Raw genomic sequence first — 16,014 nt, 5'->3', positions numbered from 1 at the left:
TTGGTACAGGGACACCTAAATCCCGTGGTCCAGTTGGATACACACCAGCAACACCCTCCTCGTCAACTTCCTCCACAATCTCCATCAGATTCAGTCCTGCAGCCCAAGTCAGCAGCCAGACTGAGTCCTCCTCAATACGGGATTCATCCGAGGAATCCTGCAGCGGTACGCCTACTACTGCCACTGCTGCTGTTGCTGCTGTTAGTCGGTCATCTTCCCAGAGGGGAAGTCGTAAGACCGCTAAGTCTTTCACCAAACAATTGACCGTCCAACAGTCGTTTGCCATGACCACCAAATACGATAGTAGTCACCCTATTGCAAAGCGTATAACTGCGGCTGTAACTGCAATGTTGGTGTTAGACGTGCGCCCGGTGTCCGCCATCAGTGGAGTGGGATTTAGAGGGTTGATGGAGGTATTGTGTCCCCGGTACCAAATCCCCTCGAGATTCCACTTCACTAGGCAGGCGATACCAAAAATGTACAGAGAAGTACGATCAAGTGTCCTCAGTGCTCTTAAAAATGCGGTTGTACCCACTGTCCACTTAACCACGGACATGTGGACAAGTGGTTCTGGGCAAACGAAGGACTATATGACTGTGACAGCCCACTGGGTAGATGCATCCCCTTCCGCAGCAACAGCAACAGCTGCATCAGTAGCAGCATCTACAAAATGGCTGCTCATGCAAAGGCAGGCAACATTGTGCATTACAGGCTTTAATAAGAGGCACAACGCTGACAACATATTAGAGAAAATGAGGGAAATTATCTCCCAGTGGCTTACCCCACTTAGACTCTCATGGGGATTTGTGGTGTCAGACAATGCCAGTAACATTGTGCGGGCATTAAATATGGGCAATTTCCAGCACGTCCCATGTTTTGCCCACACCATTAATTTGGTGGTGCAGCATTACCTCAAGAGTGACAGGGGTGTGCAGGAGATGCTTGCGGTGGCCCGCAAAATTGCTGGACACTTTCGGCATTCAGCCAGTGCCTACCGCAGACTAGAGGCACATCAAAAAAGCTTGAACCTGCCCTGCCATCACCTCAAACAAGAGGTTGTGACGCGCTGGAACTCCACCCTCTATATGCTGCAGAGGATGGAGGAGCAGCAAAAGGCCATTCAGGCCTACACAGCCACCTACGACATAGGCAAAGGAGTGGGGATGCGCCTGAGTCAAGCGCAGTGGAGACTGATTTCCGTGTTGTGCAAGGTTCTGCAGCCATTTGAACTTGCCACACGAGAAGTCAGTTCCGACACTGCCAGCTTGAGTCAGGTCATTCCCCTGATCAGGCTGTTGCAGAAGCAGCTGGAGAAAGTGAGGGAGGAGCTGGTAAGCCATTGCGATTACAGCAAGCATGTAGCTCTTGTGGATGTAGCCCTTCGTACGCTTTGCCAGGATCCGAGGGTGGTCACTCTTTTAAAGTCAGAGGAATACATTCTGGCCACCGTGCTCGATCCTCGGTTTAAAGCATATGTTGTGTCTCTGTTTCCGGCGGACACAAATCTACAGCGGTGCAAAGACCTGCTGGTCAGGAGATTGTCCTCTGAAGAGGACCGTGACATGCCAACAGCTCCACCCTCATTTTCTTCCACATCTATGGCTGCGAGGAAAAAGCTCAGTTTTCCCAAAAGAGGCACTGGCGGGGATGCTGATAACATCTGGTCCGGACTGAAGGACCTGCCAACCATTGCAGACATGTCTACTCTCGCTGCATTGGATGCTGTGACAATAGAAAAAATTGTGGATGATTACTTTGCTGACACCATCCAAGTAGACATGTCAGACAGTCCATATTGTTACTGGCAGGAAAAAAAGGCAGTTTGGAAGCCCCTGTACAAACTGGCTCTATTTTACCTGAGTTGTCCCCCCTCCAGTGTGTACTCGGAAAGAGTTTTTAGTGCAGCGGGGAACCTGGTCAGTGAGCGGCGAAGGAGGTTGCTTCCTCACAACGTTGAAAAAATGATGTTTATAAAAATGAATAATCAATTCCTCAATGAAGTACAGCACTGCCCTCCAGATACTACAGAGGGACCTGTGGTTGTGGAGTCCAGCGGGGACGAATTGATAATGTGTGATGAGGAGGAAGTACACACTGTAGGGGGAGAGGAATCAGAGGTTGAGGATGAGGACGACATCTTGCCTCAGTAGAGCCTGTTTAGTCTGTACAGGGAGAGATGAATAGCTTTTTTGGTGTGGGGGCCCAAACAAACCAATCATTTCAGTCAAAGTTGTTTGGTAGGCCCTGTCGCTGAAATGATTGGTTTGTTAAAGTGTGCATGTCCTATTTCAACAACAGACCTCTCAACTGCAGCTCATCCCTCCTCTGCGGGGATAATGTCTCCTGTGCTCTGACACGTCACTCTGTGTACTCTCAGCCTCAGGATCTGACACTACAGCTACCATGCCTCTTGTAGCAGCCCTCACTCCAGGGCCTCTTCCATGTGCAGTGTCCCCCTCTCTCTTGGGTTCACTATAGTGGCATGGAGTTCTCCCCCTCATCCAGGGCACACATTCCTTGCCCTGGCTCAGTCACCACGCTCAGACTTCCAGGCAATGCTGGGGGAGCCTGGGAGCTTCCACCCCAGGTCCCCAGCTACAACTCTCCTCTCCTGTGTCTTCTCTCTCTTTCTGACACTTTAAAGATCGTGCCTTTAAATGAAAAAGTCAGTCTTCATTGCACGACTATGTGCAAGTGCAACAGGGACATTTTTTTGGGTTTACAAAGTCAAACAATAACACTACGACCCTGTCTGTCTGGGGTCTGTCAATGACGAATTGTCTGTAGCATGTTTGGAGGAGGTATTGTGGCCCCGGTATCAAATTGGGTACCGGGGCCACCCCACTATGCAGTCCAGATACTTGTTTGGTGGAATTCTGACACGTGGAGGGTTTTTTAATTATATTGTGGCCTCGGTACCAAATTGTGTACCGGGGCCACCACACTACGCAGTCAAGATAGATAGATGCGTATCATAGATAAAGTACATTCAGTGGTGTGGGGCAAATTGAAAAATATTCCAAATGCACTGACATTATCAAAAACAAGAGGTTGTCACACGCTAAAACTCCAACATGTATATGATGGAGAGGATGGAGGAGCAGCCGTATGTGTAGTGTAATGCAGACCTGTTGAAGGTTTTTTATATATTTTATTGTGGTGCCCAGTGCCCACTCCTCTACGCAGTCCAGGTACATTTATTGGTGCGAATCATAAAAGTTCAGGGTTTTTAATATATCTTGTGGTGACCCACTCCTCTACGCAGTCCAGGTACATTTATTGGTGCGATTCATAAAAGTTCAGGGTTTTTAATATATTGTGGTGACCCACTCCTCTACGCAGTCCAGGTACATTTATTGGTGCGAATCATAAAAGTTCAGGGTTTTTAATATATCTTGTGGTGACCCACTCCTCTACGCAGTCCAGGTACATTTATTGGTGCGATTCATAAAAGTTCAGGGTTTTTAATATATTGTGGTGACCCACTCCTCTACACAGTCCAGGTACATTTATTGGTGCGAATCAAACAAGTTGATGGTTTTCTTATTATATATATTGTGGTGACCCACTCCTCTACGCAGTCCAGGTACATTTATTGGTGCGAATTATAAAAGTTCAGGGTTTTTAATATATTGTGGTGACCCACTCCTCTACGCAGTCCAGGTACAATTATTGGTGCGAATCATAAAAGTTCAGGGTTTTTAAGATATTGTGGTGACCCACTCCTCTACGCAGTCCAGGTACAATTATTGGTGCGAATCATAAAAGTTCAGGGTTTTTAATATATATTGTGGTGACCCACTCCTCTACGCAGTCCAGAAAGATACCTTGTTGCAACGTTTTGGACTAATAACTATATTGTGAGGTGTTCAGAATACACTGTAAATTAGTGGAAATGCTTGTTATTGAATGTTATTGAGGTTAATAATAGCCTAGGAGTGAAAATAAGCCCAAAAACTTGATTTTTAAACTTTTTATGTTTTTTTCAAAAAAAATCCGAATCCAATACCTTAAATCCGAACCGAGACCTTTCGTCAAGTGTTTTGCGAGACAAATCCGAACCTCAAAAATAACGAAAATCCGGATCCAAAACACAAAACACGAGACCTCAAAAGTCGCCGGTGCACATCCCTAATTTCATTGTGCAGACAACTGGTTTTGTAGGATAACTCAAAGGGGATCTTCCATCCTGCTAAATATCCCTATTACCAAGTAGTTATACATTGATTCTCAAACCATATAAATCTGCTTGGTACCCAACTGTATAACAATTTCCCTGTTGCATACACAAGTCTGTTTAGTGGGTATAGACCATGTAGAGTCCACACTAGGATTATTTTTGGAAACCTCTTTTATGGTAATAAAACCCTGCATGTTCATGGTCATCTGGGTTCTACATTCTAAATCCTGATTCAATTGAGCCAATAGCAACCATCCGATTATCTGCACTATTGAGCTCTGGACATAAGCCAGTGATCGCTTTTTCTTTCAATTTTTGTTTTTCTACACAGTCTTTACAACTATTTTCCTCATTTCCTACATTAAACGTCTTAGTTAACATACCTTTAGCCATCATTTCTACATGGTCCGGTCTCCAAATTGTTTCCTAATAAACCTTTATATTAATCACACTCCTCTCACTAATAAACCATTTGTCAAGACTATAAACCTTATATGACTATACATTTGGCATGCATGAATAGCTAATAAGTATCACTGGGCTAAACTTACTACCTGTTGCAAACTTTCTAATATTAAAAAAATCCATATCTACATTAAGTTTGATGAACCTCCCAAACGTGTTAGCGACGTGTATATACTGCAGGGGCGGGCAGGGCTGCCAAGAAGAATTCAGGGCCCAGGTACAACAAATTCATGGGGCCCCCCTCATAGTCAAGTAAGCCCCAAAAAATTTTTGCAACGCCTTACGGCGGCGCAAAAAATTGTAAGTGTATGGTCATACATTCAGGGGCGTAGCTAGCCAAACGGCGGTGCAAATTTTTTGGGAGGTGTGGTCATGCATTTGGGGGCGTGGCAAACGTGCCATTGGGGCGTGGCTAACATCAAAACCACTATGCTCTCAATTCGCCGGAGCGTCACATATGTTCAAGCACTCCTGACTTTCAGGACATCTACCACCACAGTGTAGTATACAAACAATGCAGTGTGTACACAAACAGTTCAGTCTTGGCCTACACCTTACATTGGGCACAACATTCACCAAAAATTGGTATTGTCCCTACTAGAATCACAACTTTTCACACTGCTGCTCTCTCCTACCTGTTCTTCTCACTTTCTCCACCTGTGGCTGCTGGTTTCTTTAGTTGTGGCTTGTCCGGATCCAGAAATGTTGAAGGACCTATTTTGAAAAAAAAATGGCTACATTTAGAAAATTACAGCCAGCCCCGGCGTTAAATCAATAGCACCCACGATTAATAATTAGGCCTTCCTCCAGCCCCAACATTAAAATAATACTATCCACATTTAATAAATAAACCTATTTCCCTTCCTGCAAACAGCCCCAGCAATACCTATTTCCCACAACCATCACTGCCATTAAATAATTCATAGTCACATTTAATAAATAGACCTCATTCTACCTAAACTCACCCCAAGATTCAATAGCCCCCAAACCACCCCATCTTAAATTAATCGTCCCCACTATTAAATTGCCTCACCATCACCCTACAAACAAAATAGCGCCCATTAATTAGCCACCACCTACCTCACACACACTACATTGCAACAAGCCCCCTGTGCCATCACACACACAATACTGTGCCCCTTCATCACAACTGCACTGTACCCCCTTATGCTCACACTGCGACCTCCATGCTGCTTTTCCCCCTTCTTTTTTACTTTGTGCCTCTCTCCCACTTTTTTTATTCCTCTGTTCCTCTCTCCCACTTTTTTTCCTCCTCTGTTCCTCTCTCCCACTTTTTTCCTCCTCTGTTCCTCTCTCCCACTTTTTTCCCCTCCTCTGTTCCTCTCTCCCCAATTTTTTTTTATTCCTCCGTGGCTCTCTCCTTTTTTTCCTCCTCTGTTCCTCTCTCCCACTTTTTTTTTTATTACTCTGTGGCTCTCTCCTTTTTTTCCTCCTCTGTTTCTCTCTCCCCTTTCTTTATAGTACTGTCCCTCTCTGTTTTCCTCCCCTTGCCTCTCCGTTTCTTTACTTACCTTTTGTCAACTTCTTTCTTTTCTTTTCTGCTCTTCTGTCTCCTCTTCTGTCTTCTTTCTTCATGCTGGCTGCGGCGCTCCTCACTGACTGACAGGCGTGACTTGATGATGTCACGCCTGGCAGTCAGTGTGAATGGAGAAGGAGAAGAGGGACACGGCGCCGCGCGATCACGTGAGTATTGGTTTTTTTTGGGTTTTTCTTTCTTCCAGCTCCCAAGAAACCCAGTAAATGAATGTAATGTGGGAGGGAGGGGGGTCTTAATATAATGTGGGAGGTGGGCTATTAATTTAAGTGTGGGGTGCAGGTGGGAGCTAATTATTGGGTGCTATTTTATTTGTGGGGTGATGGTGGGGCAATTTAATTTAATTTAATAGTGGGACTATGAATTTATAATGGGGTAATTGGATCTTTAATTTAATGCTGGGGTGGTTTGTAGGGAGCTATTTATTGATTGTGGCCTTTTTGTGGAAAATGAAATCTATTTAATAAATGGGATTATGTATTATTTACTGCCTATGATTGTTGTGGGAAACGGTAATATTTGTTAAATGTAAATGCTATTTAAATTATTATTATTAATAATTATTATTGCTGGGGTTGTTTGGAGGGAGGGAAATAGGTTTATATATTAAATGTGTTTGCTATCTAATGTCAGGGTTGGTTGGAGGGAAAGCGATCTATTTAGAAAATGTGAATATTATTATTTTAATGTTGTGGCTAAAGTAACCAGCAGCCACCAGTGGTGAAAGTGACAATAACAGGTTGGAGAGAGCAGGACAGTCTGCCAACTGTCCCGAATTTGGTGGGACAGTCCCGATCAAGATCTTGATGAAGGGCTGTGTGAAATCTGCAACGTTGACTTCTTGCTTTATGGATATCTACAAACGTGAGTGCCTTCCTATATATATATATATATATATACATATATATATACACACATATATATATATATATATATATAATATGTGCAAAACTTATTACACTTAAAAATTACAATGTTTATTAAAATAATAAAATAATTAAAGCAAGATAATAATGTTCAAAATTAGAGAACACCAGTAGCGTATCTAATGGATAATTAAGTGGAAGAATAGAATAAAACCAAACAAAAATGTCCCAAGATGTTTAAAGACTTTTGGGAAATAACCTGGATAATTCTCATGGGGATTGTGGCTTGTATTTATAGAAAATAGTAAGTCCCTCCAGTGAGATAGCTTTTCAATTTAACCAGTGAGGTATGTCCTAAGGTATATGTCTGGCTCCAGAGACTCTCCAATAAAAAAGTTTGTGATGGCCACCAGAGGGGCTAGCCACAGACATATCAGAGTTATGTAAAAGATAAGAGATACATGCAACTATCTTGACTTGTTTCAGAGCTAGCACAGAATTTTCTTCTCAGCCTTCTGAATTTCTGCTCTTCATATTTATCTTGCTCCGTAAAGCAGTACTATTTGTAGGAAATCTAGGTGCATTTTCACAAATCGAAGAGCACGTCAGGTTCAAAGCTAATTTTGTATGTCCTTTTGCACTTTGTAATTGAACTTCATAGCATATACTGTGATATATTGTATGTATTGTAAAATATAAACAGTTCTCTAATAAATCAGGCACTGTTAAAAATTCCAGACAGAATAGAGATTAAAATCTGTAATGTAGGTATTCTGTGAAATGTCCTCTCTAATCTTTTAAAATTCTTTTTAAAAATCATGTTTACAAAGAACATCCTTTTTTTCATGAATGTTCTGCATTTCTATGAATTTGAATCACATTGAATTATAGGTGGGCAATCGGGGGAACTATTCCCATGGGCCCAACACAACATGGGCTCCCGCAAACCAATTTGCCCCCCCCATGATGCAGCATGCCAGCATCCCAGCACTATGACACTATGACTAGGCCAGACAGCATTAACTGCAGACTGTCAGTTCAGTATTTCCCTGACTGCACATATGTAAGTTATATGGGTGCTCAGAAACAGCATATGCCCAGGCCAGACAAACACTACAGACAATGAGGTCCTAGTTGAAGAAGCACCCACAAGGTGCTTGCCCTGAGGGCCTATAAATCTTATGCCGGCACTGGTTTGGGGGCCACACATATGGTGATATCCGGCTTGTTAGGTGATATGTGTGACTAGCTGCTAGCATGACATTTTATAACTGTCCCATTTCAATCCCTTTTCCTGCCATCTCTGTTACAGCAAAGCAACCAAAACTCACATCTCTAGGTTTTATCCCTTCTACTTTTAAATATCAGGCTCAGAAAACATTTTTTTATTGTTTTTGTGCTTCTAATTTGCATGATCCACACATTGTCCATCCATATTCTATGTAAAAACATAGAAGTAGATATCATGATATCACACATGTACAAGGATATTTTTGTGCTGTACTGTGCACTGTTTGCTTTCATCGTAGATGACCCCATTCATTCAATCTGTATTCATCTGTTACAATTGGGCAACCTAAATATAGTCTCTGGATAAATGTAAATTTATTAATTTGTGTAAAAGTAATTTTATACTATTTTGACTGAAGCTGAGTTTTGTATTTGGAGTTTTGAATAACATAATTCTGATAATTAGTCCAATTTTACAGACAATAGTGGAGAACTGGCCTACCATCTCATCACATTGTTTTTTTATGCAGTGAAAATCTTGATGAGAATTATGTTACTTACCTCAAGATTTATTTTACCTAATTGTGTGCATTGTTTTTTAAAAAATCAAATCACATTTGAATTCTTCTAACTCTTTAAATTCTGACTGATGCTGATGCTGGTTTGTATTTGGAGGAGTTTTGAATGATAGAATTCTGAAAATTGATTTTAAAGCCAGTACTGTAGACTTCCAATAGAACTGGTCTCAAACCCTATCATCTTGTTTTTTTATGCAGTGAAGATGTTGATTATTTTCTTTTTCTCCTCAAAAGAATCATTGTATTCACAGCACAAGCAGCTTTTGTTGCTACTTCTCTATTTGTGTGTCGCACAGTGCTCCAGCCTGCTGTACCATCACCTGTATAACAGTAATAAACAGCCTCATCCTCTAGAAGAACTCCAGAGATGGTCAAAGTGGCCACATCATTAGAACTTTCCCCAGAGAACCGGTCCGGTGTCCCTGATGCTTTTTCGTTATCTTTGTAAATAAGTAGACGAGGGGCACTGCCAGTTGTTTGTTGAAACCACTGTACATAATATTTACTAGAAAGTTTCTCTCCTGCACATGTTATCTTAACAGTCTCTCCTGGATTTGCAGACATGTTAGAGGGTTGATTCAGAACATACTGCCCGATAGAACCTGAGGAGGAAAAAAAAGTGAAACATGAGATCATAACACACAATATCTGTTGTCCAGTGTTATAAAAGTGACAGGAACTGCCAGGATTTATGTAAAACAGGCAGCTCCCTCCTCTCTCTCTTACATGTACAGAAAGAGATGACAACAAGGATGATAGTAGACCAGTACATGATGAGGAACAGCTGCTCTCTGAGACACTGATCTCTAATTGCCCGTAGTGTTATTAAATATCCTCTGAACTGGGACACACCTCTTTTGCAAATGAACACAATAAACATGACATTCAGCATTTATTGCCAGTTAAGCTATATATGGAATTTCATGTGACGCCCTTCAGATAATACACTTGAAAATCACTACCTAGAACCATACAGACATAATAAAGCTTATTTCCGAAGTGCAAAAAGCAGAGATATGCAGAGCTTCTGAGTGTGAACGTGTGTCACCCCCGAAAAACCAATCTGTACCTACAAACCTGAAAATGTGTATGATGGATATGTCATAACAAAGTCCAACTTACTTTGTCTTATAGAATTCCACATTTCATTGATTAAAAATATTCAGTTTTTTGTTTTAACTAGACTACTGCTCAGTTTAGCCTTATGTATGGATTTAATTAATCATGAGATTGACGTTAAGGATAAGGGGCACATTTAACAAATGACGGTATTGCACTATCGTGCACTTACCGTGAAAATAGGTGAAGGAAGTCTGCAATTGATATTTATGACAGCTCCGTTCGACTGTTCAATCTCCCAAACCATTAATTTTCGCTGCAGTTCGTTTTTTCTAACAGTCACCATACAACAGTATGGTGACTGCTCGGGGCCGGCATTTAACAAGTTCCGAAAAAACAAATTTTTCGGAAACTTGTAATGTAAATGAAGCTGAAGCTGGCGTACATCATCAGAACTGTAACATGTTCTTTTCTTCCTCGTTATGTCCAGCTCTGCTCCGGAGAGCAGAGCTGGACAGCGCATGTGTGGAGGGATCACATGATCCCTCCCTGTCACTCACAGCTCAGGGATCTGTGTGCGCATGTCCAGTTATTGGAACTGGATATGCGCACTTGAAGAGTGAGGAGAAGACCTGAAGACAGCGCTTCCGAAGAGAGGGGTAAGTATGTTTTTTTTTATCACTGAAACAGCAGTTTTTCGGAACTGCTGTTTCTCTGCACGGCTGTACATAAATGTGAGAAGTAGTTCAATCCTTATCATTGCGATAAGGATTGAAAACTACTTTTCACTTTATGTGAATAATGATAAATGTGCCCCTAAGTCTTTATTGTATGTGACCTTTTTCTGTGTAAACCTTTTTTTTGATGTGTTCAAAATGTGTCCCGTTCTAAGTATGGGGACAATATCCCCTTTTGTGGTGAGAAAAAGCCTGCTTGCCATTCAGTTATTTATATATAACGCCACCAGATTCAGCAGCTCGTTACATACAATAGGTATCATCAGGGCCGGACTGGCCATCTGGCACTTCTGGCAAATGCCAGAAGGCCCGATGGTCAGATGGGCCGGTTCGAGCAGCCACTGGACGGTCAGTGCACCGACACTTCCTGGTCACATGTGTCGCGCGCAGCGCCGGCACATGTGATCAGCATAGTTGGCAATTCCGCGGAATTGGGCTTCTTTTCTTTCAATTTGCGGGGTTTTTTGGGCGGTCTCTCTCAGCGGATTGTGTGATCTGTCACCTCTAACTTCAGTAGCTGCCAGAGACAAAGTGACAGGTATGCCTGGCTGGGAGGATTCAGTGCCGGAGATGGTGCAGACTCCGCTTCTCTCCGGTAACTCTTCCTCCGCATGGCTTTCTCTGTGTGTGAGGTGAATTTCCCACATAGTTGTGTTCGGCAGTGACAGGGATACCGGAGCCGCTAGCAGCTGAAAGCATCATCGGGCCTGTGACCAAAAGGTATGTGAGGACTTGTAGTTCTCTAACAGCCAGAGAACAAAATAATTAAAGTACCTCTGCTGTAGTAGGATTCCTGCAGAATGTAGTGGGCATTGGGTTTGCTGAATATGCAGGGATTTGTAGTTCCACAGTAGCTGAGAACTCACAGATTGTGCACCAGTACAGTAGTGGAATCCTAACAGACTGTTTACAGTAATTGTGAGGCTTGCTGTGTATTGTGGGACTTATAGTTCCACAGCATAATGGTAGGCTGGAAACCTGGCTGTAGCTGGATTCTTGCAGAATGAGTGTTTCAGGTAAGCCATTTTCTGACCTTGAAGATACTATAATATAATGTATTTATCTCTGATCATTTTATAAAATTTACTGAAAACCATCTTTTTTTATTGACAGTTTGTGGTACCAATATATCTATATATCTATATATATATAGATATATAAAAATAGAGAGACAATCAACACCTAGAAAACACTGCCGGATTAGAATAGGATAAATATAGGGTTCTGCGTAAAGACTCTTTTGCAGCATATATGAGGGCAAGCTTGCACCACCTGCTGTAATATCACACCACATTATTGAATATTGTTTGTTTGGCAGAATGGAGCCCAGGATCCCTGTACATGTTTGAGATGGGAAATACAGGACACCGTATGATACAAAGTTTAATCAGTCCCTGGGGCCAATTCAATTCGGCCGTGTTATTCTAGAAATAACGTGGCGGCCTGCGTACTATTGCCGTTGCTAGGGTAAAAGAAAGTGTGCAGGATTACCGTTAGTACGGTAATTTTAATGCTGATTTTTGCTCAGGGCCGCGAGCAAAAAGGCAGGTTGAAATGACCGTATTAAAATACAATTAGCGTCACGTTATTCCTACTCTAACGTGGCCAAATTGAATGTGTACCTGTGTATATGTTTGCTTATTCAGTTTTCCTGCAGGCAGTGTAAGCTCCTATTTCCAGTCACACGTGCGCACTTCAGTATAAACTCTGGGCTTTTGGGGAGCTTTTTAGGATTGGTTTGGTCTTGTTTTTCCACTTAGCAGTTGCTTGTTTTTCATTTCGGAGTTGGCAACCCTGGTGATCAGTACAGGTCCTGGAAGGCAGCTGACGAAGAGCGGGCAGGAGACTGAGGGGGGGTTGGAGAAGAGAAAAGGTACCACACAAAAAACGGGGGGGATGGGGAGGCAGGAAGAGAATAGTGCCACATAAAAAACAAGGGCGGGGGGGGGAGAAGAGAAAAGGTGCCACACAAAAATTGGGATAATATGATTTTGGCCACTACTGTGTGGCATAAATTCAACTGGGGGCACTATTGTGGCATAATATGATTTAGGGACACTATTGTGGCATAATATCAACTGGGGGCACTATTGTGGCATAATAACTGGGGGCACTATTGTGGCATAATATAATTTAGGCGCACTACTGTGTGGTAAAATATTATTTTGGGGCACTACTATGTGGCATAATATGATTTTGGGGCACTACTGTGTGTCATAATATCAATTGGGGGCATGTACTCAGGCATGAGGGATGGAGGAGAATGTTAATATAATGTGGGAAGTAGGCTATTAATTTAATGGTGAAGTTTAGGTGGGGGCTAATTATTTAATTAGTGTTATTTTATTTGTGGGGTGATGTGGGTTAATTTTATATTAGGGCCTAGCAATTTAAGATAGGGTGATTGGACCTTTAATTTAATGCTGGGGTGGTTTGGGGGCTATTAATTGAAAGTGGGGCTGTTTGGGAAAAAAATGTGAATATGAATTATTTAATGGCAGTGATGGTTGCGGGAAATAGGTATATTTATTAAACGTAAATGCTATTTCATTTATTGCTGGGGTTGTTTGGAGGGAGGGAAATAGGTTTATTTATCAGCTGCAGCTGCAGCTATTTATATTAAATGTGAATACTAGTATTTTAATGTTGGGGCTGGAGGGAGGCCTAATTATAAAACATGGGTTGTATTGATTAAACACCAGGGCTGGTTGTAGTTTTCTAAATTACATGTACCCATTTTTTTTTTCAAATACTGCCCCAACATTCCAGTATCCAGAAAAGCAGCAACTGAACTAAAGACACCAGGAGCCACAGGTGGTGAAAATAACAAGACAGGTAGGAGAGAGCAGGACAGTCTGCCAACTGTCCTGAATCTGTGGGGAAGTCCCGAGTTTTGGTGACTGTCTCGTTTTGTGAGATGTGGTCCGAATACAAGGACAGTTGGGAGGTATGTCCCACTTCACACTGTACTGCTTGTGAAGGTAGAGCTGTGTGCAACTAACAGTAGTGCACACAGTATTGCCTGTGTATTTGTCTAACATTTGTCTAAAATGATAGCCAAGTTACATAATAGGGGCTCCTGGTCTTAAATACCCCAGCCCCCCCAATCGTTAATCCAGTTCTTGTTAGCAGGCGGGAGCGAACAGCTGCTCCAAGTCTCTGGATAGGACACAGCCTGCAGAGCAAGCCGAGGAGCTCTAAGTCTCACAAGATTTGGTAATCTTGTGAGACTAAGAGCTTCGCTGCTTACTCTACAGGAAGTTCCCACTCTGATGGATGTCAGCAGCACCAGAAGCATAGACAAGTACAGTGAGCTGGGGGTGTCATAATGTGCCTCGGGGGGATGGTGTAAATGTAATGTTTTATTCTAATGTATGTATCATTGCCCCATGTTGGCCACACCCACAACACAATGTGGTCACGCCTTTTTTGGTGCCGCCGCGCAGGCCCACCTCGGTTTCTTTCCTGCTGGAACTGAGGTGGGCCTGTGGACTTTAAATGCCAGGGCTGATTTTTAGTCCCAGTCCAGCCCTGGGTATCATACACAGTCATAAAACAAGACTGGGTAATGACAAACCGCTAACAATTGAATTCAAATTGTTATTTATGTTCAGGTTTATTTTCTATTTCTATGAGTTACAGAAAACTATAGCACATAAAAGGAGTAAGCAATGGGGACAGACACATTATTTATCTATCTAATCTAATATATAAAAGAGAAAATTTGTCCTTCTGTCCTTCTGTCCTTCTGTCTGTCTTTCTATACAAATCCACATTTTTCAAGCTAAGATCATGAAATTTTGCATACGAGTGTATTAAAACATGACGGAGGCATCTAAAAAAATTTGAAATTGAAATTCATTACGGGGTGGGGGTGGCGAGGGGGGTAACACCTAAAAATCATCGAAAACGACCATAACTCTGGAATGTCTGGAACAATTTACACCAAACCTGGTACACATATGACTTACAGTCTGACAACAAATATTGTGGGGGCAAGACACCCCTAGCACTCCTAAGGGTGGGGGTGGCGAGAGGGGTAACACCTAAAAATCATCGAAAACGACCATAACTCTGGAATGTCTGGAACAATTTACACCAAACTTGGTACACATATGACTTTTCATCTGACAACAAATATTGTGGGGACATATTACTTAAATCTCTACAGGTTCATTCTTAAAATCCCAGGCAACGGTGGCCCCAACACAAGGTAAGGCCTATATACTGCTGTCCTTCTATCTTTCTATACAAATCCACAGTTTTCAACACTGCTGAGGATCTCGGGTAATTCGGGCCACGGCGGAAAAATAAGAGGAAGTGGCTGTGACAGCGTCACCATGAGAACAGCAGCCCCAACAAAAGCTGAGGCCCCTGCTGCTCATCACTGCACATTACACATATAACTATCTAACCTCATGGCATACAGGAAGTTGATGCCACGTCACCATGGCAACAGTGGCTCTAGCTGAGGCCTGGAAACTGCTGTCCTTCTGTCTTCCTATGTATTTTTCTTTTCTTTTACAAATGTGTTAGCAGTTGTGCACATATTATCTTCCTTAATATTTTATTGTTCTTTCCTGGTACGCATGAACTTGAAATAATAAAATGCCACGAAAGAAAAGAGCTAGATATGGTGGAAATAAAAACAATTCCACAAGGAATAAAATGTTAGTGGAAAATAAACAATCTTCTCGGACAGTGGAATCTCAAGAACAAAGATTTAGAAGACTTGAACGTGATCGCACAGCTCATGCTGTTGCCAGAGCTAAGGAATCTCCGGATCAACGATTTGCTAGGCTATAAGCGGATCGCACATCTCATGCTGTTGCCAGTGCTGCAGAATCTGAGCAAGCGAAAAATACAAGGCGGGAACGTAATCGCACATCTCATGCTGTTGCCAGAGCTGAGGAATCTCCAGAAGAACGATCTGCTAGGCTGGAAGCTGATCGCACAGCCCATGCTGTTGCCAGTGCTGCAGAATCTGAGCATGAGAGAAATGCAAGGCGAGAACGTAATCATACAGCTCATACTGTTGCCAGAGATGAAGAATCTGAGCAAGAAAGAAATGCAAGGCTAGAACGTAATCATACAGCTCATGCTGTTGCCAGAGATGAAGAATCTGAGCAAGAAAGAAATGCAAGGCTAGAAGCTGAAAGAACAAGACTAGTTGCTATGAGATCTACCAGTTTAGAATTACAAGGTGCAGCTTTTGTTTACAATCCAGTAAGTGCAGCGGCTATTTCAGAAAGCTTTGTCATTGGAAGGATGGAACATGCCTGCCCTCATTGTGGTGCTCTGAAGTGGAGTGGCGAAAGTAAAGGAATGTGTTGCTGTAATGGAA

The 16,014-nt window shown here is 42.4% G+C and overlaps 2 gene segments (V, D, J or C); both read right to left on the bottom strand.

Moving 5' to 3' along the window:
• Window positions 1–9,681, bottom strand: part of LOC142160888 (immunoglobulin lambda variable 3-27-like) — an 82,838-nt gene extending 73,157 nt beyond the window's left edge. Inside the window, 2 exon segments of the V gene segment in view lie at window positions 9,195–9,476; window positions 9,601–9,681. Of these exon segments, the coding sequence occupies window positions 9,195–9,476; window positions 9,601–9,646 (328 nt within the window).
• LOC142160850 (immunoglobulin lambda-1 light chain-like) overlaps window positions 1–16,014 on the bottom strand; it is a 241,875-nt gene that overhangs the window by 82,917 nt on the left and 142,944 nt on the right.

Source organism: Mixophyes fleayi, chromosome 1 (genome assembly GCF_038048845.1).
Source record: "Mixophyes fleayi isolate aMixFle1 chromosome 1, aMixFle1.hap1, whole genome shotgun sequence".
NCBI classification, from domain to species: domain Eukaryota; kingdom Metazoa; phylum Chordata; class Amphibia; order Anura; family Limnodynastidae; genus Mixophyes; species Mixophyes fleayi.
The sequence above is the reverse complement of the archived record's forward strand: the minus strand, read 5'-3'. Positions and strand labels throughout refer to the sequence as shown.